Source organism: Dermacentor albipictus, chromosome 7 (genome assembly GCF_038994185.2).
Source record: "Dermacentor albipictus isolate Rhodes 1998 colony chromosome 7, USDA_Dalb.pri_finalv2, whole genome shotgun sequence".
Taxonomy (NCBI): domain Eukaryota; kingdom Metazoa; phylum Arthropoda; class Arachnida; order Ixodida; family Ixodidae; genus Dermacentor; species Dermacentor albipictus.
This window is the reverse complement of record NC_091827.1, coordinates 4,612,852-4,638,803: the sequence shown is the minus strand read 5'-3', so window position 1 is coordinate 4,638,803 and position 25,952 is coordinate 4,612,852. Positions and strand designations below refer to the sequence as shown.

General features: G+C 43.5%; 1 protein-coding gene across 5 annotated transcripts in view; it reads left to right on the top strand.

The window, feature by feature from the left end:
* The window catches only part of gek (serine/threonine-protein kinase gek), a 309,659-nt gene that overhangs the window by 187,768 nt on the left and 95,939 nt on the right, over window positions 1-25,952 (top strand). For all 5 annotated transcript variants that reach the window (XM_065455026.1, XM_065455025.1, XM_065455029.1 and 2 more), the window contains exons 17-23: window positions 111-154; window positions 2,730-2,835; window positions 13,729-13,853; window positions 15,266-15,371; window positions 19,983-20,131; window positions 22,646-22,755; window positions 23,710-23,900. In XM_065455026.1, the coding sequence (XP_065311098.1) occupies window positions 111-154; window positions 2,730-2,835; window positions 13,729-13,853; window positions 15,266-15,371; window positions 19,983-20,131; window positions 22,646-22,755; window positions 23,710-23,900 (831 nt within the window). The remainder of the gene's footprint in view (window positions 1-110; window positions 155-2,729; window positions 2,836-13,728; window positions 13,854-15,265; window positions 15,372-19,982; window positions 20,132-22,645; window positions 22,756-23,709; window positions 23,901-25,952) is intronic.

The window sequence follows — 25,952 nt, the reverse complement described above, 5'->3', positions numbered from 1 at the left end:
CACCAGCTACGAAAGATGGGAAAGTGCTATATCATTCAACAAAGGTTGCGCTTCAACCACAATAAAAATATTTGAAAGTACTAATAGAATATATTTTCATATTCCTGCAGGTGATGTTACTAAAAGAGAAGAGCGAGAAATCTCGTGTCGAAAGGTAAGTTATCTTTTTCATACTTTTTGGAGCTGAAGTATGTTTCTGGATTAATTCCTCGATTGCTCATTGAGTGAATATTAGAGTGAAAGTGAGCACCACACAAAAAATACAAACATATTAGTATGTGCATTTAGGGGATTATGAAGAAAGTCATTGATGAATTCGTTAATGAATGACCAATTATTGAAGGATTGCATGCATGTTTTTTTTGTAGTTGAAATATATATACAACTGAGTTGAGCTTTTTAGCTGAGCCTTAAGCATGACTACTAGTCACGTATTTTGTGCACGAGCACTAACCCATGCTCATAAAAGTTTTGTGATGTAGCATCTAGGCTACGTAGAAAGAAAAAAAAATTGGCACAATGAGTTTCATATACACACCTGCTGTGGTTGCTTAGTGGCTATGTTGTTGGGCTGCTAAGCATGAGGTCGCGGGATCAAATCGCTCCGCATTTCGATGAGGGTGCAATGCAAAAGCACCCGTGCACGTGAAAGAACCCCTGGTAGTCCAAATTTCCGGAGTCCCCCACTACGGCGTGCCTCATAATCACATCAGGACTTTGGCACGTAAAACACCATGATTTTTTTTTAAGCTTCGCATGCACACATGTGCACTCGAGAATTCAAAGGTATGTACCGTATTATTGTGCGCATAACCTACCACTGCATATAATCCGCACCCCCAATTACAACAGCCCGGAAAGAAAGAACGAAAGAACAAAAGAGATATTCCCTTGTATAAACTGTGAAGGTAACTGTATACAACACTGCTCAAATCCTAACAAAATCAGTCTCCATTCGTGGACGCTCTACGTTTATGTTGTAGCCGTTGGCGGTGCTGACAAAGCTGGATTCACTTGCCAGATGTTATCGCCGACGAATCAGTCACATGATATCTGACGTGAATCGGATCACTTTGCGGCTAGCACTCGTACGACAGTGGAAGACAACATTAACGGAGAAGCCCTCGCATCGGCAATGGCGACAGAGCTAACGTGACCGAAGCGAAAATCCCAGCGGTGATTTGGCTCCCCACTGTATCCCGAAGCACTTCACGCAGACTGAAGGAGTGCCGTGGGAACAGGTGACGTGTAAGTTTGCCGCCGCCACGTGAGCTATTCACTGACTACTAAACGCAAAATAGCAACCTGTAAAGCGGAGAAGAATGGGCAAATGGGAAAGAGGGGAGGAAGGAGGGAGCTTCAACACGCAGGGGTGGAGATGAGGTGGGGTTCCCTAGGAGAGAACCCAACTTTGAATGGCGAAGAACCTTGCCTTGAGGTGTGGCTTCACGGCAGTATGGTGTGTGCTGCCGTGAAACCACACTTTATGGTGAAATTTGCATATAGTTCGCAGTCCCACTTTCCTGTTACTTTTTTGAAATTTTGGTGTGGGCTGTGCACGTAAACATGCGGTATGACATATGACATACATAACATTGTAGTATCATTGCAATACAAGTTACTATGTGGAACAAAAATATGTTTTATGGGTAAACAGTGTAAATTGCCCTATGTCATTGATGAAAAATTTGTATATCTTACCTGACTTTTTAGAAATATATCCAAATAAGCATGACTAAACTTCTGGAATTTCCGAGTGGGTATTTCCTACTGTAGTGAAGCCTTGGTAAATTAGAAGGAATTGAAAAGCAAAACGCTGATGGCAACAGCAACTTGATGATGATGAATTCTGGGGTTTTACGTGCGAAAGCCACGATTTGATTATGAGGCACACCATAGTGGGGGACTCCAGATTAATTTTAACCACCAGGGCATCTTTAACATGCCTCTAATGTACAGGATGCGTGTGTTTTTGCATTTCTCCCCAAATGAAATGCGGCCGCAGTGGCTAGGATTTGGCCCTGCGACCTTGTGCTTAGCAGTGCAACACCATAGCCACTAAGCCACTGCAGCGGGTAAAAGCAACTTCGAATTCCCATACTAGCTCGCCTGTGATGACATCATAGATTTTGATAGCGTCTTGTTGGAGCTAGTTAATTGCTTGTAAAAAAAAAAAATTGCTACACAATATTCTCAAGAAGGGACAAAAATGCACTTAAATACCATGAAATTTCTAACTTCGCTCTAATGTCATAGGCACCGAAGTTTCGTGATAAAATTAAAGAAAAAAATTTGATGTTCGTATTTAAAGCCTTCCTAATGCAATAGCATTGTACAGGACAGTCCCAGCCTCCATTTGTGATGATCTAGAATATCTGATGGGTCAATCCTGGAAGCAGTCCAACCATATGTGTCAGTGGGCCAGTCCTGATAATGCTTATCACATTACCAGTTGCTCAGGCATTGTGTTAGGACCTGCAAGTTTTTTTTCATCACGGAAACTCAAATAAAATTTTGAAAATCTTTGAACTAGTCTAACTTATTTAATATTTGTCTTTCGTTTCCAGTTAGAGTGGTTAACAAAGCTCTCAAACACAATGCTTAGAGTAAGGATGAAATATATAAATGACACCTTGGACATGTGGACAGGATGAGTACATGACAGATCACTTTTTTTTTTCACTTGTCAAGTGTTTCTCACTATTTTTAATCAGGCAATCTTCTTTCAGTGCCATTGAGAACCAGGAGACCTTAGCAGAGATTAAGAAAGCGCACGAGCGAGAGAAGGCACTGCTTCGCGAGGAAGTCCACAAGCTCAACGAAGAAAGGGAAAGGGTAAGTCTCGTGTCTTCATAGAGGAACACTTGTGCTTACCTTGAAATTGACATTCACATCACTTTATTCAGCAGTGGCTGAACAAGGGTGCTGATGAAAGCAAGTCTCCTTCATCAAAACATTGTCTCCAGTTCTTCCTTTTTGGACCACTGTTTATCGCTCCACCTTCCTGCGAACCTCTTACCTTGTTTGGATGACACTATATTGCTGGTGAATTTCAGTGGCCGCTTCAGAGCAACTGACCGACTCTGTGTGTGAGCACCTCTTTTTGACATAGAGCAACGCTGCCTAATCTGTGATTGGAACACAGTCCTCTGCACTACAGCATAGCATCAGAGCGGAAGGGCTCTACCAAGTCCAGGGTTCCCAGCATACCGTACATGTGATCATCCGATTCTACTTTTACCTGCCAGATAAAGCAAAACAATCTGTTAAATGCCCACTCGTAAGCGGCAGCTTCAGTGTCAATGTCTGTGTCCAATTTGTCTTGAGTATCATAACTTGAAATATCCGAATCTCAGCTATCAGTATGGAGCAGCCAAAGGAATGCCATATGCTTCAACTAGTCAACCATGGCATTCACCATTACCACGAAAGCCACGACTACCGTGGTGCCACCAAGCATGAGGAGCTGTAAAACAAAGAGAAAGCCTGCCTGAAGGAAATAAGTCGCACAGAATTCTGGTCCACTCCCGTGTTTTCACAGAACACCTTTGGCTACTCCACAGAGTGGTCATGGCTCGTAAACTGCTCCTGATTTCTTAGTAGAGACGACATCTAGAGCCCTCAGTCTGGCATTGGAATGCACTTGTTCAAAAAAGAGTAGAAATAGCTTCTCCGACACTGTCATTAAAATTCACCGCGAGTCTCAAAGAGGATATAACAAGTTGACCATCGGGGCCATTAACCGTTGTGGCTAAAATTTTGCTTTACGAAAAGGTATTGTTATGTGGCATTTGCGCACAAACACAGCAACGGTGCCTTGAGCGCGAAGAATACAAGGTGGTCAGAAAGTGTACCATGAGTTCGCAGTCAGCTTGGCTGCTTTATCCCATTGTATGTATTATGTACAGTTAAACCTCGGTACGACGAACTTCTTGATATAACGAAGTATGTAGCTTTTCATAACCTCTTGCCCATAAAACACCATGTATTTAGAACCTTAATATAAAGGAATGCTGAGACAATAAATGGAAACTTCCGCAGACGTAGATGGTCAAATGATTGAATTATAAACGGCACTTCCAAATGCACCTCTCAAATCGTGCGCTGCCGATTGCCCGATCGCTGAAGTGGACCTGCATCATGTTCCGTATAAAGTCCAAAATTAAGTCCAAGTCCATGTTCTGTATAGAGACTGTGTGCTTTAGGTGCGAGGGAAAGTGTGCGAGACTGAGATGGTGGCTTCACGAGTGATGCCTTCCCGCACAAGCAAAGGGAATGAGAGGGAAGGGAGCGAGTTCGCGGTAACATGATCAATTGCGCACGAGGAGGCAGGGGGGCGGAGTGTGGGGTAATTTGGCGCGCGTTTTGGTCATGGCTGCGCATAGCTGCAAGCGTGCCTGAGTGCATACGCAGCCACGCACCTTGCTTTAGAGGTAATCTGCCGTGTGTGCAAAGAGTGGGCCTGCTGAGAGGGTGGGGCACCATGTAAGCTGTCTTCCTTTGCGTTTAGTATGGGAAGGTGCATAATCTCGAGTTTCTGTGACCCGTTGGAGTGAGAGGCAGACCAAGCATTCACTCCTCGCTGCTGGCGCTTCTCCTGATAGTGTCCCAGTGCAGGCGATGCTATCAGCCACGGGGGCAGAGTGCACGCGAAAGCATGGCTGGCTTCGCTTAATTTGTACTGCCGATGTGAAAAAAAAAAAGCATGGCTGGCTTCGCTTAATTTGTACTGCCAATGTGAAGATATTGTCACGTGGTGGTGACGTGTAAAGAACACAGTAGCAATACTGTGAAAGACGAAACTAACTTTTGTTGGGCAAACCTGTGCCCACAAAACAGGCTACACTTAAAGAATGACTACAGCGGCAAACACAGTCGGCGATCGGCAAAATCTGATCAGCGGGTTAAGTGCGTCAGCTTTTATATATCAGTTGTCGAGTGTTCCAGAATAATCGCTGGGACCCGTGTGTCTTCCACATAGTTCTACATTATTCGTGTCGTGCATACATGCAATCCGATTAGACAAGGTTCGGTCACAGATAGCGGATGGAACCATCGATAACATTCCAGAAACTTCCATTACATGCAGGCGCGTCCTGCGCTGTGCGATAACATTTGTTAGGCGGTGAAACGTGGTCAGCCGACAAAGGTACACAAGTACACGTGTCAATATTGTCGACGTACGTGGCATGAAACCGTATTATTCATTGCTGGCTCCCAAATTTATCAAAATGAATTGTTTTCTCATCCAAATTTGCTTTTTTCGATTGCCCAGTAATTCAGAAAATTCTGCGGCCCCATTTCGTGTAAGAAAAATATATCACCATCTGTACTTATTTGCATAAAATAGTGAGTTTCAATACAACGAAATTTCAATATAACGAAGCAAATTGCTGATTTTATCAACTTCGTTATATAAACTGTATATACACACTATTGCATTTCCTTGATGTATGCATTATCGCCGTATCAATATTGTCACGTGGTCGTGACGTCAAAGAACACAGTAGTAGTACTGTGAAAGACAAAACTAGCTTTTATTGGGCGAACCTGTGCCCACAAAACAGGCTACACTTAAAGCACAACGATAGCGGCGAACACAGTCGGCGATCGTCGTAAATCTGATCAGCGGGTCAAGCGCGTCGGCTTTTATAAAGCAGTCTTCGAATGTTCCAGACTAATCGTTCGGACCCGCGTGCCTTCCACAAAGTTCTACACCATTCGCGTTACGCGATGAAATCAGATAACACAAGGTTCGGCGACAACAGACAACCGGGTAGAAGCATTGATAACTTTCCAGAAACGTCGGATACATGCAGGCGCGTACCGCACTGTGCGATAACATTTGTTAGGCGGCAAAACTTGTCGCCCGATAAAGACAAGTACACGTGTCAATACCACCCTCTTAAAAAGCATCAACCCGATGCTGCAAACAAACGAAAGTAATAAATAAGCACTCATAGCAAAGAGAAAAAAAAAATAAGGAAAGTTCGTTAGCGTCCGTAAAATGGTTTAAGACGCACCACGTGGACCACTTCAGGTCGTGCGCGACGTCACTGTGAATGCGAAATGCCGTCTGGCATGACCTCGTAGTCCAGTGCGCCAATACGTCGGATGACCTTGTAGGGTCCGAAATAGCATCGCAATAGTTTCTCACTCAGTCCTCGTCGGCGTATCGGGGTCCATACCCAAACATGGTCGCCGGGCTGGTCGTCGGAGGTTGTAGTGTTGGCTGTCGGTCCTCTGCTGGTTCTTGATTCGCAGGCGGGCGAGCTGTCGGGCTTCTTCGGCGCACTGGCGGCAGGCGGCAAAACTTGTCGCCTGATAAAGACAAGTACATGTGTCAATATAGATACGAGGAATTGCAAAAGGAAGGTGGCAGGCTCAGTGTTAGCTTCTGTAGGAAGTGTTTCACTTGAAAGGAGAAATAATAATTAAACAAAAATTGTAGAGCTTTTGGACTAACGAGGCTTTTAAAAAAATTCGTACACACTTCTGTGCACTCCCTTTTAGCACAAGTTCTTTAGAAATATGAAGTTATATTTGTATGATTCCAGCTGAACATGTGGCATACTTCTGACCGGTTTTAAGGTCCCTTAGTATTATCCTAAAGATAGTCGGCCCTCTGTCACTTAATTTCTCAGTAAGGTTGTCCGTATCGAAGTTTTGTCATATTAATAGTAATTTTACCAGAGTTCTGTGATAGGTATAAGTTAAGGTAATATAATAAACAAATATCAGTGCAATACCGGAAACTAATATACTTTATTGAAAGATACTTTTTGTGAGTTTTGAATAGCCCAGAACACTGCTCTCTTGAAGTCATCTCAGGATAATAAATTTTGATTCTGGTTTGCATCGAACCTTCTACAGTTACCATTGCTCCCTTAAAATGTTGCCTTGTTCAAGCACCAGTAGTTTTCACAGATTAGTTTTGTCTAATTCTATTAGCTTGGCTATTTTTGCCATGTCTGTATAAAAGCTACGGAGTATGATTACGGATTACAAAAGGATTAAGATTAAGATTAAGGATTACGATAAAGCATTTGATTCGGTAGAGATACCAGCAGTCATAGAGGCATTACGTAATCAAGCAGGCCCGCCGTGGTTGCTCAGTGGCTATGGTGTTGGGCTGCTGAGCACGAGGTCGCGGGATCGGATCCCGGCCACGGCGGCCGCATTTCGATGGGGGCGAAATGCGAAAACACCCGTGTGCTTAGATTTAGGTGCACGTTAAAGAACCCCAGGTGGTCAAAATTACCGGAGTCCTCCACTACGGCGTGCCTCATAATCAGAAAGTGGTTTTGGCACGTAAACCCCCCCCCCCCCCAAAAAAAAATCAAGCAGTACAGACCGCTTACGTAAATGCCTTGGAAAATATCTAGAGAGATTCCACAGCCACCTTAATTCTACGCAAGAAAAGTAAGAAGATACCTATAAGGAAAAAAGTCAGACAAGGAGACACGATCTATCCAATGCTATTCACTGCATGCTTGGAAGAAATATTCAAGCTATTAAACTGAGAAGGTTTAGGAGTAAGGATCGACGGCGAATACCTCGGCAACCTTTGGTTTGCCGATGACATTGTTCTATTCAGCAACACTGCGGGCGAGTTACAACGAATGATTGAGTACCTTAACAGAGAGAGTGTAAGAGTAGGGCTGAAGATTAATATGCAGAAGACAAAGATAATCATGAATGACCAGGCAAGGGAACAAGAATTCACGATCGCCAGTCAGCCTCTAGAGTCTGTTAAGGAGCATGTTTACCTAGGTCAACTAATCACAGGGAACCCTGACCATGAGAAGGAAATTAACAGTAGCATGAAAATGGGTTGGATCTGATACGGCAGACATCGTGAGCTCCTGTCTGGAAGCTTACCGTTATCATTGAAAAAGGAAGGTATACAATCAGTGTATTTTACCGGTGATGACATATGGGGCAGAAACTTGGAGACTGACAAAGAAGCTTGAGAACAAGTTAAAGACTGCACAAACAGCAATGGAACGAACAATGCTAGGCGTAACATTAAGAGACAGAAAGAGAGTTGTTTGGATCAAAGAGCAAATGGGTATAGCCGACATTTAATTGACACGAAAAGAAAAAAAAATGGTGCTGGGCAGGTCATGTAATGCGTAGGGTAGATAACCGTTGGACCATTACTGTGACAGAATGGGTACCAAGAGAAGAAAGGGGAATTGCAGTAGAGGACGACAGAAGACTAGGTGGTGCGACGAAATGAGGAAATTTGCTGGTGCTAGTTGGAATCGGCTGGCGCAGGACAGGGGCAATTGGTGATCGCGAGTAGAAGCCTTCGTCCAGCAGTGGACATAAAATAGGCAGATGATGATGATGATGCATAAAAGCACAGTAGTCTGAATGTGCCATACACATACAGTTGAACCCACTTATAACGATACCGGTTTTAACAATATGTCGGTTATATAATGAGAAGCTGCTGCACCGTCGACTTTTGTATGTTTTCCATGGTGAAATAACCTGCTTACTACAATGCCCCGATGCTGCATTACAGTTATAACGATGAAGTCTGGCTGCTGGATGTCTGAGCCGAAAGGTAGCGAAATGCAAAATCCTTGAAAAGAAAAAAGAAAACGAGAAATTCGAGCCGCTGCACAATGGGCCACTGCTCCAACAGCTGCCGTACGCTCAGTTTCCAGCCATCTCCACGCGGCTCTCTCCCATCGCCCTTCCACCCCTCCGAACACGAATGGGCTGAGCCCACAGCTCTACATCGTCCCTCCCTCCGAAACACAAATGGACCACGCCAACTCCGCCGCAAGCAGATTAGGCAGATTGCTCGCATGTTGCTCACTGGCTCCTCATTCAGTGCAGTTCTGTGAACAGCTTAATCGCTTGCATTCGTTTTTTTGGTTGTGTCGAAGTCGTTCCTGGCCACGCAGTTTCTGAACTTCGCCTAACTCATCGCCGAAACGGAAGATGGCTGATTCGCCCACTGATCATCGGCAACGCACCACGTTGCTGGTGAAAAGAAAGCGCGGGGTTATAGATTTGGAAACTAAGGGCTCCTAACCAATGAGATGATCGTCGCGATCGTGCTTGCATCGCATAGCAATGGTGACCACGGCAGCGATGTTGCGGTCGGGCAGGCTGCCTCAAGGTTGTCCTCACAGGAGGCCCGCCATGATTAAGTCCCTTCGGGGCTTCATTTTTGCACGGAACCTTCCACTGCACTACGTGGAGCACTTTGATGCCTTGGAGAAGGGTGTTGGCAAACTTTCCATCAAGCATGCATGGCTGACGGACATAGGCTTTTCTCATTCAAGCCAGTGAGAAGTACGTGGCGAGATGCTTGTGGCAATTTCTTCTCAGCGTTTCTTCTGGATTTCTCAAGCTGACAGGCTGCCGTGGCAGCTTTCTCGCCATTTTTAAAAGGCCCCTTTTGGCGCCACCAAAGTGATGCCTCGGCGGTGCTCGCATATCGCTTGCCACCCATGACACCTCTTCACAGTTGTTATAGCAGTGCCATTGTTTAATGCCAGCAGCTGTGGCTTGTTACACACGGTCAGAGCACCCAGGAAACAGTTAAACAAGAGAACACAATCAGCAACGAGGCAGGGGAAGGTGGAGGGGAGGGGCACTGGCCTCCCCACCAATTTCTCACGTCAGCTCTGCCATCCCCTATTTTGATTTTTTGATGCAACCCGGTTATAACAATTACTGGTTATAACAATGGAATTTTAATGGCACTTGAATACTGTTATAAGTAGGTTTGACTGTACATAACCACATGTTGAAGAATGTTAAGGTTGTAAAATCATTCAGTTTCTTAGCTTTTACATTGAGTGAAAAATTAGCAAATATTTCTCTCTGTTGCGAGTGCGATTTATTTGCAGCACTGCCACCTGTATTGCTTCATACTTGTGATCTATTACTTTCTTTTTTGTTAGTATCAATGTTATCGCTTTTTCATCCTTGCATTACACATACTTGCTGTATCACATCACGACTCTTGTCACTGTACATACGATTGTTTCTCTATACCATGGTAAATAATTGTGCACAGGCCACAGTGCTGGTACAGTAACACCTGGCAATTTGGATTTCACGGGAGCGAAACAAACATCCGAATTAACAGAATGTAGTATTATCAAGGAGTCCAAGAGAACAGTAAACAAATTTTTGCATCATTAACACGATTTTGTTTGCTGAATGAATGCGCAAATTCTGTGTGTTTTCACAAAAGCAATGGGGAAGGTGCAATTCTTATCACCTCGCGACTGATCAGTATTCGCAGCAGTGAAGGTATCGGGGCTTCTTCCGCATTGCAGCCGCAGTGCGAGACTCGCATCTTATCCTAGACATGCATTTCGCTAAGAACTGAGGTGAAACAGCGCGAAAAAGATGAGGACACAAGGATACAAATACCACAGACATCCTCGTCCTCGTCCTCGTCTGTCCTCGTCTTTTTCGCGCTGTTTCACCTCAGTTCTAAGTATGAACCAACTAGCCCTCATCAAGATCTTACTAATGCATTTCGCTACTGTGCGCACATTGACCTGGTTGGTAACAGATCGTTGACCTTTCGCAATGTACCAGCGAATTTGATGCTAGTATGCCGTGGTATCGCTTACACGTTGCAGAGTCAAAACGTAACTACTGCTCCACGTGGGCACTACACGCACAGATCAAAATGAAACTACGTGCTGCGAGGTGCAACTGCTGTGGATGAAACTGTTGTCGCTGTCAGCATAATCATGGATGGATGGCAACTATGCAGTTCTGAAGGCACACAGCCGCCGTACACCGAGTCAAAACGAGACTACTGTTTGCTGCATCTGCTGCAGACAAAACCGTGGTCGTTATCAATGCTCCAATTAAGAATGGTGACTACACAGTTCTGAAGGCACGCAACCAACGTGTACCAATTAAAAACGAAACTACTGCCACGGACAAAACCACTTTGCCGCAGCCACAGCAGCTCTTTTCCGCTGAGCGCTTCATCGCTGTGGCAGATGCTCACAGGCCCTTAACGAGTCGGTTACATGGTACCTTTGATCCCACAACTTCTCGTGTTTGAACTTGGTGGACTGCTACCCGGTTGGCCCTAGCGCAACAGGCATGCATACGCTTGCGGTGAGCCTTTGCCCCTAAGAACAGTGTCTGCCACATTGTGTTGTATCTTGGCTTCATATTTGTTTGTTGGCAATCTGATTCCGGCGCCTTCTTTGCTCTGTATTGGAAAGTCGGCAAATCATGTCCTAGGACCTTTGTGTGTTGCAAAGTGGAGAAGCGTCGTGCCCTTTCGTGACTGTCACTCATAGGTGAGCCCCGCAAAAACCCATCTCCACTGCTTGCAATGTGTCAAAACGAAACACCACTGCGGATGGAACTGTGGTCGCTATCGACACGATCATGGATGGCGACTGCGCATTTCTAAAGGTGCATGACACCACTCAATGCAGTGTCATGCACAGTGGCAAACGCCAGAATAAAGGCTATAAAGACAAATAAACACGAAGTATTCAGGTGTTCCTGTCGTTTTCTGCTGATGACTGGGAATACAGATTTCACTGCTTCATTTTGTATGGATGCTAGTGCCCCCTTTGCTCGTTTACATAGCACATTTGCGACGTTCCACACTCGCTCTACACCGAGAGTTCAAATTAATTGGTTTGAAGACAAATTTGTTTGAATGAATGAGAGTTTGATGCCATCAAACAATGCATGCGCCTGCTGGGACTAGAGCACGAGTCCAAATTATCCGATTTTCCCATTTAACGGGGCTCAAATTAACAAGGTTTTGCTGTAGTACTGTACATTTTGTAATCAACATTTTATCCTCCTGATAATCTATATCACACAACAACACATTAAAATTAAGCGTTGCAAGCAAACTGTGTCACTTCGTCTGCCAAGTGCTGTCTCTATGCTTATTGTCACTGTCGCTAGAGCATTTATTTGCTTTCTGGGCTCATGCTCATCCAGTAAAACATTTGTGTTTTCTAACTCGTTTTTCCTGCCTATCCTGCGCTCACCATCATGACTGTGTGACAAGGAGCAGTCGTTCTGTGTTACCAAAATGACATAGTGGAGTTTAAAGGTTTAATTTGGCTGATAAGATGTACAGTCGAACCTCGCCACAATGAAACTCACGGGACGCGCTAAAAATTTCGTTGAAGCGAAAATTTCGTTGACGAAATTTGCCCCAAAATACTGTCAAATTCGACTACACACTCACAAACATCATTTATTTCCGGAAAAAGTCGGTTACCTTTCGTTGTGACGAAATCTGACCCAAAACACTGTCAGATTCGGCTACACATTCAAAAATGTCATTTATTTCCGAAAAAAGTCTGCCATCTTTGTTTGCCTCCGTCCTTTGGTCATCATCGCCGTGGTGCGATGTTCGCACTCGGTCAGCAGCTGCATTGCGACGTCATCATCGTGGGCGCCAGTGAAATTACGAATGATGTCAAAAGCATCCATTACATCCAGTGCACAAGGCGGTGCCGATGCATCTTGTTCGCCGCACACTTTCACAATGATGTCATGTCGGGCCTTGAAGCTGGTCAACCAACCTGTGCTTGCCTTAAAATCATCAATGCCGACCATGCAAGCATAGTCAAGTGCCTTCTGCTGCAGCACGCATCCGCTGATTGGCATTTTCTTGGCACGCATGTCGAGGAACCATGTAAACAACGCCTTTTCAAGATCCTCGTGTGCAGCTTGAGTCAACTTCTTCCGTTTGGCGGACACCCCCGCAGAAAGAGCACTTGTGATCGCATCCTTCGACTTCAAAATTGTCGATGGCGTGGTGTTGGAGATGCCGAACTCTGCTGCAACGTCTCCTTTCTTTCAGCCGCTCGAAGCCTCGCTGATGATTTACGCCTTCACCTCCAAGGAAAGAAACTTCTGCTTTGTCGCCATGCTGGCCGTGCGCACAAACACAAACGAAAATCTGTGTCGCCACGCTGCGCCAGCGATCGCGCGACCTAGGACGAATAGGGATTGGATGTGGCTCCCATTTGGCAAAGTGGGCTTGTGCCTTGTCGCAAGGCAGCTAGCCCCATCGTCATCACCACCAAACAATGGCGCCCTCCATGAGTTTATTGGCGACGGTGCAGTGGGCGCATGTTTTCGGTGAACCTAAGTGGCGTGGATGTACAAAAAATTGCACACGATTGGGGTTATGTTTATTTTATCGTGAAACATTTAAAGCCCAGCTCAACCGAGTGAAAATTTCGTTGAAGCGAAAACAAGCCCGAAAAACCGTTCGTTGTGGCAAGAACTTTTTTGCATTGACTTCTATGGCTAGCTGACGGGGAATTGGAAATATTTTGTTGAAGCGGCGTTCGTTGTAGCGAAGTTTGACTGTACTACTGAAGAATGTTCAAGGGCAGTCGAGAACACAGATGAAGTAACATGACACACAAATGCACTTGTGTGCGACCACTTGCTTCATTCATGTCATCTATTACCCTTGTACATTCTTCAAACTAGACGATGGGTTTACAGGAATACCGATACTTGAAATTATCAACGTTGGATGCACAGGGGAAGCCCAGGCAAGGGCCATTGTATTGACAAGAGTACTTGTTTTTGTCTATGAAGACCAGTCCTTGAGTTGAAACGGCTCCTGGCTGAGGCTTTCCTTGCTTGCATAAAGTTGATCATTTCAACGTTTATCAGCATGGCATTAGTAGTGTTGACGACGTGGTGATACTGAGGCCGCATTTCGCTGTGCAGCTTACAGAGACGTTGCGGAGGCAACTGGAAGAACGTCGTTGCCTGGAGGAAGAGATTGGCCAACTGAGGGAGAAGAAGGAATCTGTCGCCCAGTGGGAGGCACAGATCAGTGAGATCATTCAGTGGTGAGTGTTTCCTCACCACCGCTGAGTCATCATGTGAAGAGTTGAAGAAATTGTTTTGTGACTCTGTGACAGAACGGTTTTCAGTGACTTCCACAAATTGCAAAAAAAAGAAAGAAAAAGAGATAAAAGTAAAGAATATTGAATGTGGTAGGTAGTATTCACAACACAGTGCCACTATGTGAAAGTTTGTTGCATTACACGAAGAATGTCATAATTTTTCGTGATGTCTATAATGGCCCATTGTAAAGGGAATACCCACTTAGTAATAAAGCCAATATACCGGGAACATTTTTGCACCTTTTTATCAGCAATAAGTGGCTTATGTAATCAAATGGACATGCAATAATATGTAAAAAAGCATCACCCGTAGGCCTTTTTATTATATCTCGGTGGTAATTATTGGCAGACTTCTAAAGGGCAAGTTATACTCCAGTGTGTTGAGCATGGTGAACTGTGCCTACTGTCACGTCTATGTCACATCGTTGATGCCGAGCATGGCGAAAATTCAGCGCTCTACACTCCAACCAACTGCAGCCGCACTGGCACTGCATGTTGTCACAGCAACCATCGCACATGCGCAGAGAGCCACCCTGCGCCATCCATTCCCTGCGGCGTGCACTCTCGCTGGGCCACTGTAGCTGCGCTTGCATTGCTTGCATGCACAATGCCACATGCGTGCACTCTTTGTTTCTGCTCTGCCTCTACAAGCGTTGTTCTACAACGTGTGGGATTTCCTGTTTTCATTGTTGACTGCTGTGCTGTCTCCAATGTTGGCATGGACATGCCCTGCGCAGCGGGGGAAAAAAAAAAAAGGTGTCCATTTAAGCCCGTCAAAAGAAACTAATTCTGACTAAGTTAACAATTTATTGTGGGCAGCCGGTCCAACCAGTGAGATCATACATGTTTCACACATGGCACTGCAGTATCACCCTGAAACAGACATATAAGCACTTCCTACAGACTTTCTCTAACCATGCTGTGTGGGCTGTATATTCTCAATTTAGTGAAGCAAGCCTAGGGTTTTGTAGGGTAAGCTCCCAGCCTTAAGACTCGTCATCGACGTTGGAAAGTGCCTGGCAGCACCAGTTATGCCAGCTGCATTGCGTAGCTGGAGCTAGATGCAAGTCATTTGCGAGTGCAACGTCGCTGTGGCTGATGCGTGTGCACACATTATGCTGGAGTATAACGTGCCTTTACCTGTGTATTCCCTATTACAGTGAACCATACTGTGCAAGGTAAAAGTTCATCGCATTTTTGTCCTGTCTGTTTGCTCTGTGTTGTAAACTATGAGTGCAGGTTATCTATCAGAGATTACTATCATGTGATTACTGATTTCCTAGCCTTGCGGCAGCAATTGATTAGCATTTGCGCTTCACAACTGCACATTAACAGTCTTGCTGCTTTCTAAACAGGGTGAGTGATGAGAAGGATGCTCGTGGTTACCTCCAGGCATTGGCTACTAAGATGACGGAAGAACTGGACTACCTCAGAATGAGTGGCCTTCCCACGCCTACTGCGGTAAGGCTCCTTTCTTGCAATCTTATGTACCTTATAGCCATTGCGGTAATCCTTTGTTTTCTATACTTGCCTGCATGAAATGTTATATTCTATTAGCTGTCATAAACGTACTGTACTTTCAACATGAGGACAATCAAACAAACTCATAGTATGTCTTCTTGTCAGTTCCTGTGAACATCAGAGTGGCTATAAGTGTGCTGAATGTAGAAGAGCAATGACCAAGCAGTTGACCCACCAATACAGTCTGCGCTCGTTGTAATGGGCTCTTATAATCCAGTGAGAAAAGTCTGTTGTATTAGAAGTCTGTTCTACCCAAAATTAGGGCCATTGTATGTTGTGAAAATTTTGGCTACCATGAACAGCTTTTCTACACTCAAAAAATTTCTCAAGGAGTCTATCAGAGAGCTGTCCACTTACACTGACCAAGTGTCATGCTCAGTTTGGTTACAACAAACTGAATAAATGTGGTAGCGCTGTTGCAATAGTGACATCACGGGCAATCACAGGGCTATCTGGCTTGTCGCCTTCAAAACTTTTTTGACGCTGCTGAAAATTATGGAACATTGCATATGCTTGTCTGGACCAGAAGGAGAGTGTAAATGACTCAATTTCTCAAATTAACAAGGGTGAAATTAACGAGATCTTTAGTGCGAAAGAATACCCACTGTTGAATCGCGGTTTGGCTGAGAAAGTCTGGCTCCCTGAGCAATGCAGTGTTCTCTACTACGTCATGTATACTATGATTGAAATGAAAGCTATTGTATTATTGGTACGGCTTCAAGTTCGATTGTGCGCATTTGTTAATAAGAAATATTTGAAAACTATTTTTAAAATATTCAGTCCTGCAAATAATGACTCTTCTCAAATCAATTGGAACAACATTCGATTCATTATTCAAAAGTTTTGAATACACACACACACACCCCTACTTCTTAGTGTTTGTCATTGGGTTTCACAAAGCTGTGGCTCTGTTATTGCCAATATCGACCATTCACCGCGACGAGTAATAGCAAATGAACAGAATTGAAGGAAAATCCTTACATAATACAGCCAGGGTGTCTACCAACTGGAAAAAATGGGAATTCTTGGGGATTTTGAGTAGTATGGAAAAACTCAGGGAAAGCTCAGGCAATTTATGCCTCTATCAGGGAAAATTAGCTGTAACTTTATTGAAAGGTTCGAAAGTCGTGGTAATGCTGGCTTGAGTGACAGACAGGAATTGTAATGAATCGTCTTTGATGCCCTGTCGTCGGCTTAAGGAGTTGCCAATGTACAGTCAACGACTGACTTTCTGGGTTCCCAATAATTTGGACGGCTTCGCGGCACCAGTCAATGTATCAGAACGTCTGAAATTTTGGACACAAGAACTCTTCGTCATCTGATTTTCCGGACATTTTGCCGTGACCGCATGTCCGAAATGGCATTAATCAAAATCACCACCGCTGCTATTTTGATCACCTTGCCGCCTCGAATCGGCGCTCTCGCACGTAGATCCGCTCGAAGCTGTAGCCACCACTGCGGCAACGCTAGGCCTAGCTGCTTCGACGTTCGCTATGAAGCTTCTTGCCATTGAGTGCCGTGTTTTTTATTGAAAGAATCCGCCACTGTCGGCAATGGCATGGACTCCGCCTTTGTGGTCCTCGCGACTGGCTTAGGAGCTTGGAAAGCACATAGCGTTGCATAATGCCGGTTCCTGAAACTCAGCTTCGCCTTTGTACAGAAATGTTACTTGGTGAAGCATACGCGAAAGTATTGCAGTGAAGCATAACAAGCTTGGGAAGGGGCTATTGCCACGGGACACAGTATGTATTCCATAATTATACACGCGTGCACCCGGCATTTTCTGTCACAGTACGAGCACCGATATGCCTAATATGTGTACTGACAGGCCTTCAGAACATTTTCGAATGTGCCTTTGGCAGTTTGACATAAATGACATGCATTTATTTTTTCCAATTGACCGATTTTTCGGACGTTTTCACAGCTCCTAGGGAGTTTGAAAAATCGGACATGTTCTATGCAAGTGACCTAGAAGATGCTTCAAATGGTTTGTGGGGTGAACGAGTGGTGGAAGGAGGACAAGAACAGAAAGGACCTACACATTGAGGAATGAACGGGAAAGGAAGCGCTCTGCCACCATTTTTAAGGAGCTTAAGCTCAAAAAACGAAGTGTTGGCTGATGCCGAGATGCAAGTGTACCTCATCCAAACCAAAATTAACTCTTTAAAGCAGTGAAACACAACACGAAGGTGTCGTGATCGGGCTGAGAGTATGTCAGGACAGTTGAGGTTGACTTACGAGCTGTTGAGAGAGAAGATCAATTGTGACAAAGTTCAGCCTTTCGAAGGCATTATTTACTGTGCATTTTACTAACCCCTCCCTTCTGTTCTCTTTTTAAATACCATAAACACTACTCCTTAGCATTCAAATTGGATTAAGTCGATGCTTACTAGAAAGGGACAGGATAGGGCGATATGGTTTCAGCATGTCTTGACATAAAACATAGTTCTGCATCACTCAGGGAATATTGTAAAGGCACTCAGGGAAAGCCTGGAAAACTCAGGGAATTTGGAAATGTCAATTTGGTAGACACCCTGACAGCCTCAAAATATTTTTCAGCTTCTAAAAATGGAAAGAACTGAAAGGAAAGGCAGGAAATAAATAAATAATTTAAAATACCTTATTTATTTTCTTCAGTATGCAAGAACAAAGCTTTGTAACTGGCATTGGCTTTTATTTCAATAATAATAATAATAATAATAATAATAATAATAATAATAATAATAATAATAATAATAATAATAATAATAATAATAATAATAATTAGCCAATTAGCCAATATTAGCCAATATTGAATAGTAGATTTCAAATTGAATATAGAATTGAATAAAAAAATGCAGAATATCAAATCAAATATCAGAAAATTTTACGAAACTCTTATGCTTCCAAATTTTGTGCAAGAAACACAGTGCTGCATATGCTCAGTAGGCTAATCATGACACTGAACAAGAATCTTGCTAGGTATCAGTAGCTTAAATGTATATGAATCGAGACGCATAAGTATGCACTACTCTTAATAAAGGGAACACCAAATTTCTATGCCAGCACTGATAACAACTCAATTTGTACACGAAGGTCTGAAAAGTATTTTTTATTTATGTAATGTCTGTCAAATAGAATTAAGTGCTTCTTTTTCACTCTGAAGCTGAAGAAATAGCAAAGTTGTCCTAAATACCAATGAGGTCTTCAGTAATGTGCCTAATGGCAGTCTTTTATTGCTTAGAAAGTATTGCTTTTCAGTTTTCTTTCAGAGAACATGAGGGTTTTTTCATCTTTATGGCAGGTGGTTTCTGTAGATTATCGTCAGCTCGTTGTAAGGCCAATCTGCGCGACAGACAAAAGCGGGGAATGCGCATCACGTCACTCAGCACCACTCTGCGTTGTCATTGAGGCCGCATGCGTCGACCGCTGTCTGCGCCAACGGTACAGAGTTCTCCAATGGGAAGGTCCATGGCAAGCTCACACGATGTCTCCCCTCCCCCCCCCCCTTTTTTCTTTTTCGTCGCATCTATCTGCCATCTGTGTAAATGTGTCTGCAGCTGGGGTTCAGCGCACTGTCACATGATATTTTCAAACCCACCATGTAAAGCCAAAGCTAGTCTTGTGATGGATCACTCAAAGCTATGACAAGAGACCGTTGTGCGCCTACGAACGGCGTTCGGAATGAGAGGCCACCATGTGGTATTATGCAATGATGGTGGCTGTGAACCATGCAGCGATCATTTCATGTATTTGCTTTGGTTGGCGAGGCAATTTGTTGGCTTTCTGAGGGTTGTGCGACCAGTTAAATGGATCTGCGTCGATTCGATAACCATAACTTAAGTAGCCGCACCCGACAACGAATCTTTGATTAGGCTTAATGGGCTAGACATTGTGGCCGTGATGAAAATTCGCTACCAGCTGATGTGATAACGGGTCACAAATTGTCTGTAAATCTTGTCGTTAATGTGTTCCTACGGGTGGCACAGTGATTGGTGGCTGTTGAAGCGGCATTCGGGTCCGTGGTCGACCAGCCGGCAACTACCGTGAGCGTGTGTGCAGAGTTCGTCTGTGTTCTTGCATGTGGGTAGAGAGCTTCCAACTGCACGAATCTGCGTGCGTAAACACTGAACTCGCGCATTCGATGTGATCAGCGTGCCTTCCGGTGGTTAATAGGGCCGATATTCACACATGCTTTCATGCTTTCTATAAGCACTGATGTTGTAGTTCCCTCTGTCTGCATCGCGTTAATCGTTTCAATCGGTATCTTCTACCAGGATGAACCGTGTACCAGAGAGAACGCTGTGCGTGTCATGGCACTGACCACAGCTAGGTCATTGACCACAGGTACCGATGTTCGAAAAATAGAATATCAAGTATTTGATTTGCAAATTGATAAACTTATTAAAATGTTCTATATTCAATTTAAAATTGAATATTTGAGTGTTTGCTCATCCCTAATAATAATAACAACAATGAAAACAATAATAATAAAAACATGATTAATGTTTGGGTGAAGCGCTCTCCTTCAGGCCAGTGATGTCAAAGATGTCATGTGCATTTGAAATGCAGGACAAGAATTGGCGCAACCGACGCTCCCAGAAGCTTGAGAAGATGGAGCTACTGACGCTACAGTCAAACCTCCAGAGTGAGATTCAGGCCAAGCAGGCTGTCAGTGAGGAACTCACGCGTGTCCGTGCTGAACTCGTTGCCCAGCAAAAGTGAGTTTGTGTGCACATCTCAGACCTTTTGTGATAAAGAAAGACAAACCCTGATTGTGACATCTTCTTGGCCTCGCCAGTCTTACGTGAAGGACTTATTTCAAGTGGTCATTCGAGTGTATAACCCATTGCCATCATTTTTGTTGTCAAAAATAATGTCAGTGTGCATATTCTACATGGATTTGTGATAAAAAAAACAACCGTGGTTGTCAGCATTTCTTGCCTAAACCATTTTTGTATAAAGTACTTACTTCGTATGTTCAACTGGCATAGATCGATATCTTTTTTTCATATAATTTTGATTGTCAAAATTTTGTACCCGAAAATACTGCTTGTTATTGATAAGAACATGCTTGAAACATGTAGAAGCTCATGCTGGGTCCATATTTTTTTTTTTTAGATGATGCATACAAGTGGTCCTTTTAAAAGATTTTGCAGAACCCAAAGGGTATTGTCTCAAGAGAAATGTACAGTGAATGCTAATGGCCAATACAGAAAAAAAAATTAAAGTTATGGTGCTAACGATAATGCAGTGTAGCAGGAAAGCGTAATTTACTTACAATGATCACAGTTATTTACAGTTAGTGTGGCAATTTTTTAATGTCTATGCAGTGTCTGCAAAGGTTGCACATTAACCTTTAACTTTTAAAGTCCAGGTTGTCGTGATGGAGGATCAAACTGATGCACTGAAAAGTTTGTAAAACTAAATAAACTCGTGTCATTCCCAGTCTCTTTCTTTCATTAGTCTTTTTTCCTGGAAGTCCTTGAGATGAAAGAAAAAGATTTGGGTTGAGAGAATATGGTTATGCATTGAGACTCGCTATAATCAATTTAGATGCGAAGTGGTTAGGAGATGCTGAATAGAGAATATGTTCACGATAGCCTTTCAAATTACCTGTTTGCTTTAGAACCAACTGCAACAAAATTTCTCTTCGGCATTGCTTATAAATCATCATCATCATTTATTATCCCTTAAGGACCCCTTTCAGGATATTACACAAAGTAGGGGGGGGGGGGCAAAAGCATCAAGAATCACTATGGTCATTATTATACAATGGTTAACTCATTTGTACAACAGTAAACAAAACTTAGTATACATGTTAGTAGACGATGGGCAAGAAAAATTAAATACAAAACAAAGTAAGGTACGAACTGGCAGTAGAAATGGCAACACAACCGGCAATATAACAGAGCAGTAAAGAAAAGTTAGACGTTAGAGTAACAGCGTAGTAGTGGTAGGTTGAAGGTTTAAAAAACATGACAATAGGTGTCTAAATTTATCTGGATCACCTTAATTTATGATACTGTTGGGCAGTGGGTTCCACAATTCAATAGCACTAGTTAAGAAAGAGTTGTTGAAGGCATCAGACGAACCGTGAAGACTTTGTAGACTCAGGTTGTTAAAGAGACACTTAGAAAATCGGTTGGGTGGAAGTAGGAGAGTGTTCCTGACATGTGGGAAATTATAATAGAGTTTGTGGAAAAGGGAAAGTTGTGAAATCTTCCTACAAAGTGTTAGGCTAGGGATGCTGAGTATATACCACTGAAACAATTTTTGCAAAGCTGCAGGGCTGGTAATTCTGTACAGTGTGTCTACAATAGGGGAAAGCCTGGGAATTTTCAAGGAATTTGCAAGTTCCGGAAATTTCAGGGGGTAAAAATGGGAATTTTCATCTTGGGTGCTTTAAATCAGGGAAGTTGGTGCTTACAGTATGTTATAGTGAGTATAATGGTATGGTAGAACGAAGCGATGGTTCCAACTAAACCTATGCAATCCACAAATTATGGTGTCTTGCTGGTTGATGCGCCTGGTAGTTGGAGCATGCATGGAACACAGTGCGTTCCAACTGACTGATGTCTTACTGGTAGTTGAAAACTATGGGCTGGCAGTAACTTGGCAAGCTATAAACCACTTCTTTCTTTATTGTGCCTAAACTGCCAATGTCACAGTCTGCCGGGGAATCTGAAAATTCCAACATAGTAGACACCTGCTTTAATTTTCATATTAGCAGCCTCTAAACAGCACCTAAGCAGACGATGCATGCATCCCATGGTTGGCAGCTTTGATGCAAGTCCCAGCACATCACCTGTGAGGGTTATCAGTGCGCTGTGTGTACCCGTGGGCCACCTAATCAATACAGCCACCTAATCTTGGTGGTCATGCCAAGGAGCTGTGCATTCTATGTCATGTGTCACTTCCTGTGAGCAGTAATGGTGGCATTTTTTTTTTTTTCACTGTTAGTACCAAGAATGACTATTTTTGCTAGTCTTTTGTGTCGCTTACACTCGTAATTCGAACAACAAAATTTTGCATAGAAGCTCCTCTATTTTTACGCTATCTTAAGCTAAGCTTCATAAGTGGTCCAAAATTTTGTCGCCGTTGACTCTTTTAGCACATTAAATTAAAATGCCTTTTACTTCCTTTTACAATATTTTTGCTTTAGCATAGGCTAGGCATACGTGATAGGAAGCCTTGAAGCCACATGCTGAAATTAATCCTGTTCTTGTACACAGGGAGCAGCGAAAGCTACAACAGGAACTTGACCATTTTCGAAAGGAGTCTACGAAGAAGGACTCCCAAATCCGAGATTTGCAACAGCGCTTAGACGCAGCAGGAGACGGATGTGAGTTTCATTATTCTTTGATTGGGTTTGGTTAATCTTTGACCATGATCATGCTACCTTTGATTGCTTGACATTCTAACAGTTCTTCCTGTCTCAAATGGTTTTCTAAGTAATGTAAACATGTAGGCTAGCTGGTGGGTCGCCCCTAACATGCTTACAGTGCAAAGCAAAACACAGGCAGAAGCAAGAAACGACATGGACAGCATCAACTTCCAGCTCACTTTATCTTTTGCAGAAAAAAAAAAATTGTATATAACAATAGAACATTTATATGAGGAACATTTATAAGTGTTCTTTTTATAAGTAATAAAAACATTTGGAGGTCTATGCTGTCCTTGTTGTTTCTTGCTTCCATCCACGTTTTCTTTTGCACTGTGAGTACATTGTCTTGTTTTTTTCTTAATTCAAATTTTAATTATTTCTTTGTATTTATTCCTTGCGTTACTGGTGTATGTTTTCCCAGCTCACTCAGTTGAAACAGTTAACATAGTCTTTCTTCCGGAAAAGAAATTTAAATAAGTACTGAGTTGCTAGTCTACCATTTGTGAAAGTTATCGGTGACTGAGCAGAGCATTGGTTTGGGCTAGTTGGTAATCCATGTTCGTTAGTGTTTTAGCGCAGAATCTACAAGGTAACACACAGAGACATGATTGGAACAGACGCTAACTTACAACTAACGTTTAATGCCAGATGTTCTGAATATATAGTCAAACCTTGATTGAACAAAATCCTCTATGTAACACATTATTTATATTTCCCAATTTTAATTGCACTTTGTATTTTAATCGCTATTTCAATTGCACTAATACTTCACTAGGAATTGACCTTAAGTGGTTTGCAAGCTTGTCCTGTGCACTGAAATGAATACTTGACTGATCGTTTAGTTGATGTACAAACACTGCTTTTTGCACTCTGTTCAAATTTAATTTGTTGCTCCTGGTGTTCCGGTCACAGTCCTGGAGCGACCCTCTTCGCAGATGTCTTTTCTGGACCAGTTCCTGAAGGACACGTCTAGGTTAAATCACAGCGACAGCGGCGAGTCACCCGACCAGGTCACCAATGACACTGAAACCGAGCTCGAGGGGGGACCTCACTCGCCACCGCTTCCCCCTGTGGCGGTCATCAGCAAGACAACCAGCGCTGAGGTGCGACTGATGGTTCACTCCTACTCCCCTAATTCTTGCTCCATACTCTTTTCAGCCGATGTGAAACCGAGCGTAAGTGAGTGACCATGAGTGTGAGTATGAACAGGAGTGAGTGCTGGTTAATTTGAGTCCAAACGAAAGACAGTGATGGTGATTTTGAGTGGACGCAAGTATGAACATGGGTGACTGTCGGCAAGTGTGAGTGGATGTATGCAGAATTTGAGTGGGTGCCGATGACTGAATGAAAGCGACTATGAATGCAAGTAGGGGAATAATTAGCTGTTGGGCTAGTCCATTCAACATCTCGCAAAGAGGAGCGCGGAAGTGGTGTGGAAAAAAAGAAATCTATATGCATGTGCTGACATTACTATGCTTCCTTAAAACAAGATAGACTATGACATGACACATGAGGTTGCAACATCAGACACGTGCGCTTACAGACACATTCACCCCTCCGTGGCAACTCCGCTGGCGTGCACAAGCTCAAATGAAACACTTGCAAAACTCGCCATGTACAGTGAAAACTTCTTACTATGAACACCACAATAATTAACTTTTCAGATTAACAAGCCTTTCAGAAATCTTCTGTTACCTGCTTATAGTTTCAGTGTAAAAATATTTCAATGCCACGAACTTCAACATACCGAACTTTTCAGAATAACAATCGTTATTCAGTTTTCGTGTCCCCCATGTTAACAACACCCTAGTATTACGAATTAATATTTTGAAATCTGAGGGTTCTTAGATTTCTGTCACGGCAGCCGGAACAGTCTCACAACATAAGTACAACGTCATGTGCATATCACAATGATGTACACTTTCAACACTGCAAGGCACGAGACGACTTGCTACAGCCCATTCTTTCATCTGTATGCGTGCCCTCCTCATTGTACACTAGACACCATTCTCCCTTTGTCAACTACTGACGATAATTCTGTAGCTGAGACACTCTGTTGTGCCAAAAAGACTGGTTGACTTGCTCGTTTAGGTACGCCAGCTTCACAGGATACTTTAAAGGCAAGATACAACACCTGCCACCCCCCCTTTGCCTATGCTGCTGGTGAATTGGTCTGGTTGTGGAGCCCAGTATGAAAGCATGGTTTCGTACACTGTGATAGCCCTCTTGTGATACTCAGCCACCTCAGCGAGGTGAACTATAGCATAGCGCGCTTTACCACCAAGGGCCGACGTTCAGCCAGGACTCAGGTAACGCATGTCACCAGGCTCAAGCCGTGCACTTGGCACAAGGCCACCTGACTCGCCCAGCAGGCTTCATCTGCGTGAGGAGCAGTGTAATGGCACGTTTGTATGTACGAAACAGAAGGGAAGGAGCCGTGGAAGAGAAGGAAGAGGAGGACTTTGTTTTCTCGGTCTGGCAGCCTCGTCCCATCCAGTGCTTTCGCGCCGAGCCTTGTGAATAAATGTCTCATGCCTTAACAATATTCTTATGTCAGAGTTGGTCCAATCAGCCTCAAGCCTGCCTTTTGCTTGGCTCTTCAACTTGGCTTCATTGAAAATGAGCTGAGCAGGCACATGGCGTGCAGTGCGCAGGCAGGTGCGCTTAAATATAAGAGAACACTCAACATCTTTAAACACTAGCGCACTTGCCTGCACACTGCAGGCAATGTTGCTCTGACGTTGGATCAACTCTGACTTAAATATATCAGTGTGACGTCAGTGCATCTGATAGACAAGGAGTTAATGTACCTCTTTTGTGGCTGAAAAAACTTTGTCCCCCCCACTTACCTGATTGATGCTATGTTCAACATATGTGAACTCAAAGCAAATAAGTTTAGGTTCAACACAGAACATTGGTTGCCTTGCTTCATTGTCAACCTCAGGTACTACAATGTGGCGATCCACATCACCAGCGGGGTAATGAGGAAAAGGAAGAAGACAACGATGTTAGCAAGAAGAATGTAGCAATGGATAGGTTCTACCTGCAGTACTCTAGTGAAACCTTTACATACAACAACATATTTTACGGTTTCACATATACTTACAGAAGTGCGCAACATGCATTTGTCTTTGGTATAACCAAGCACTCTAAGA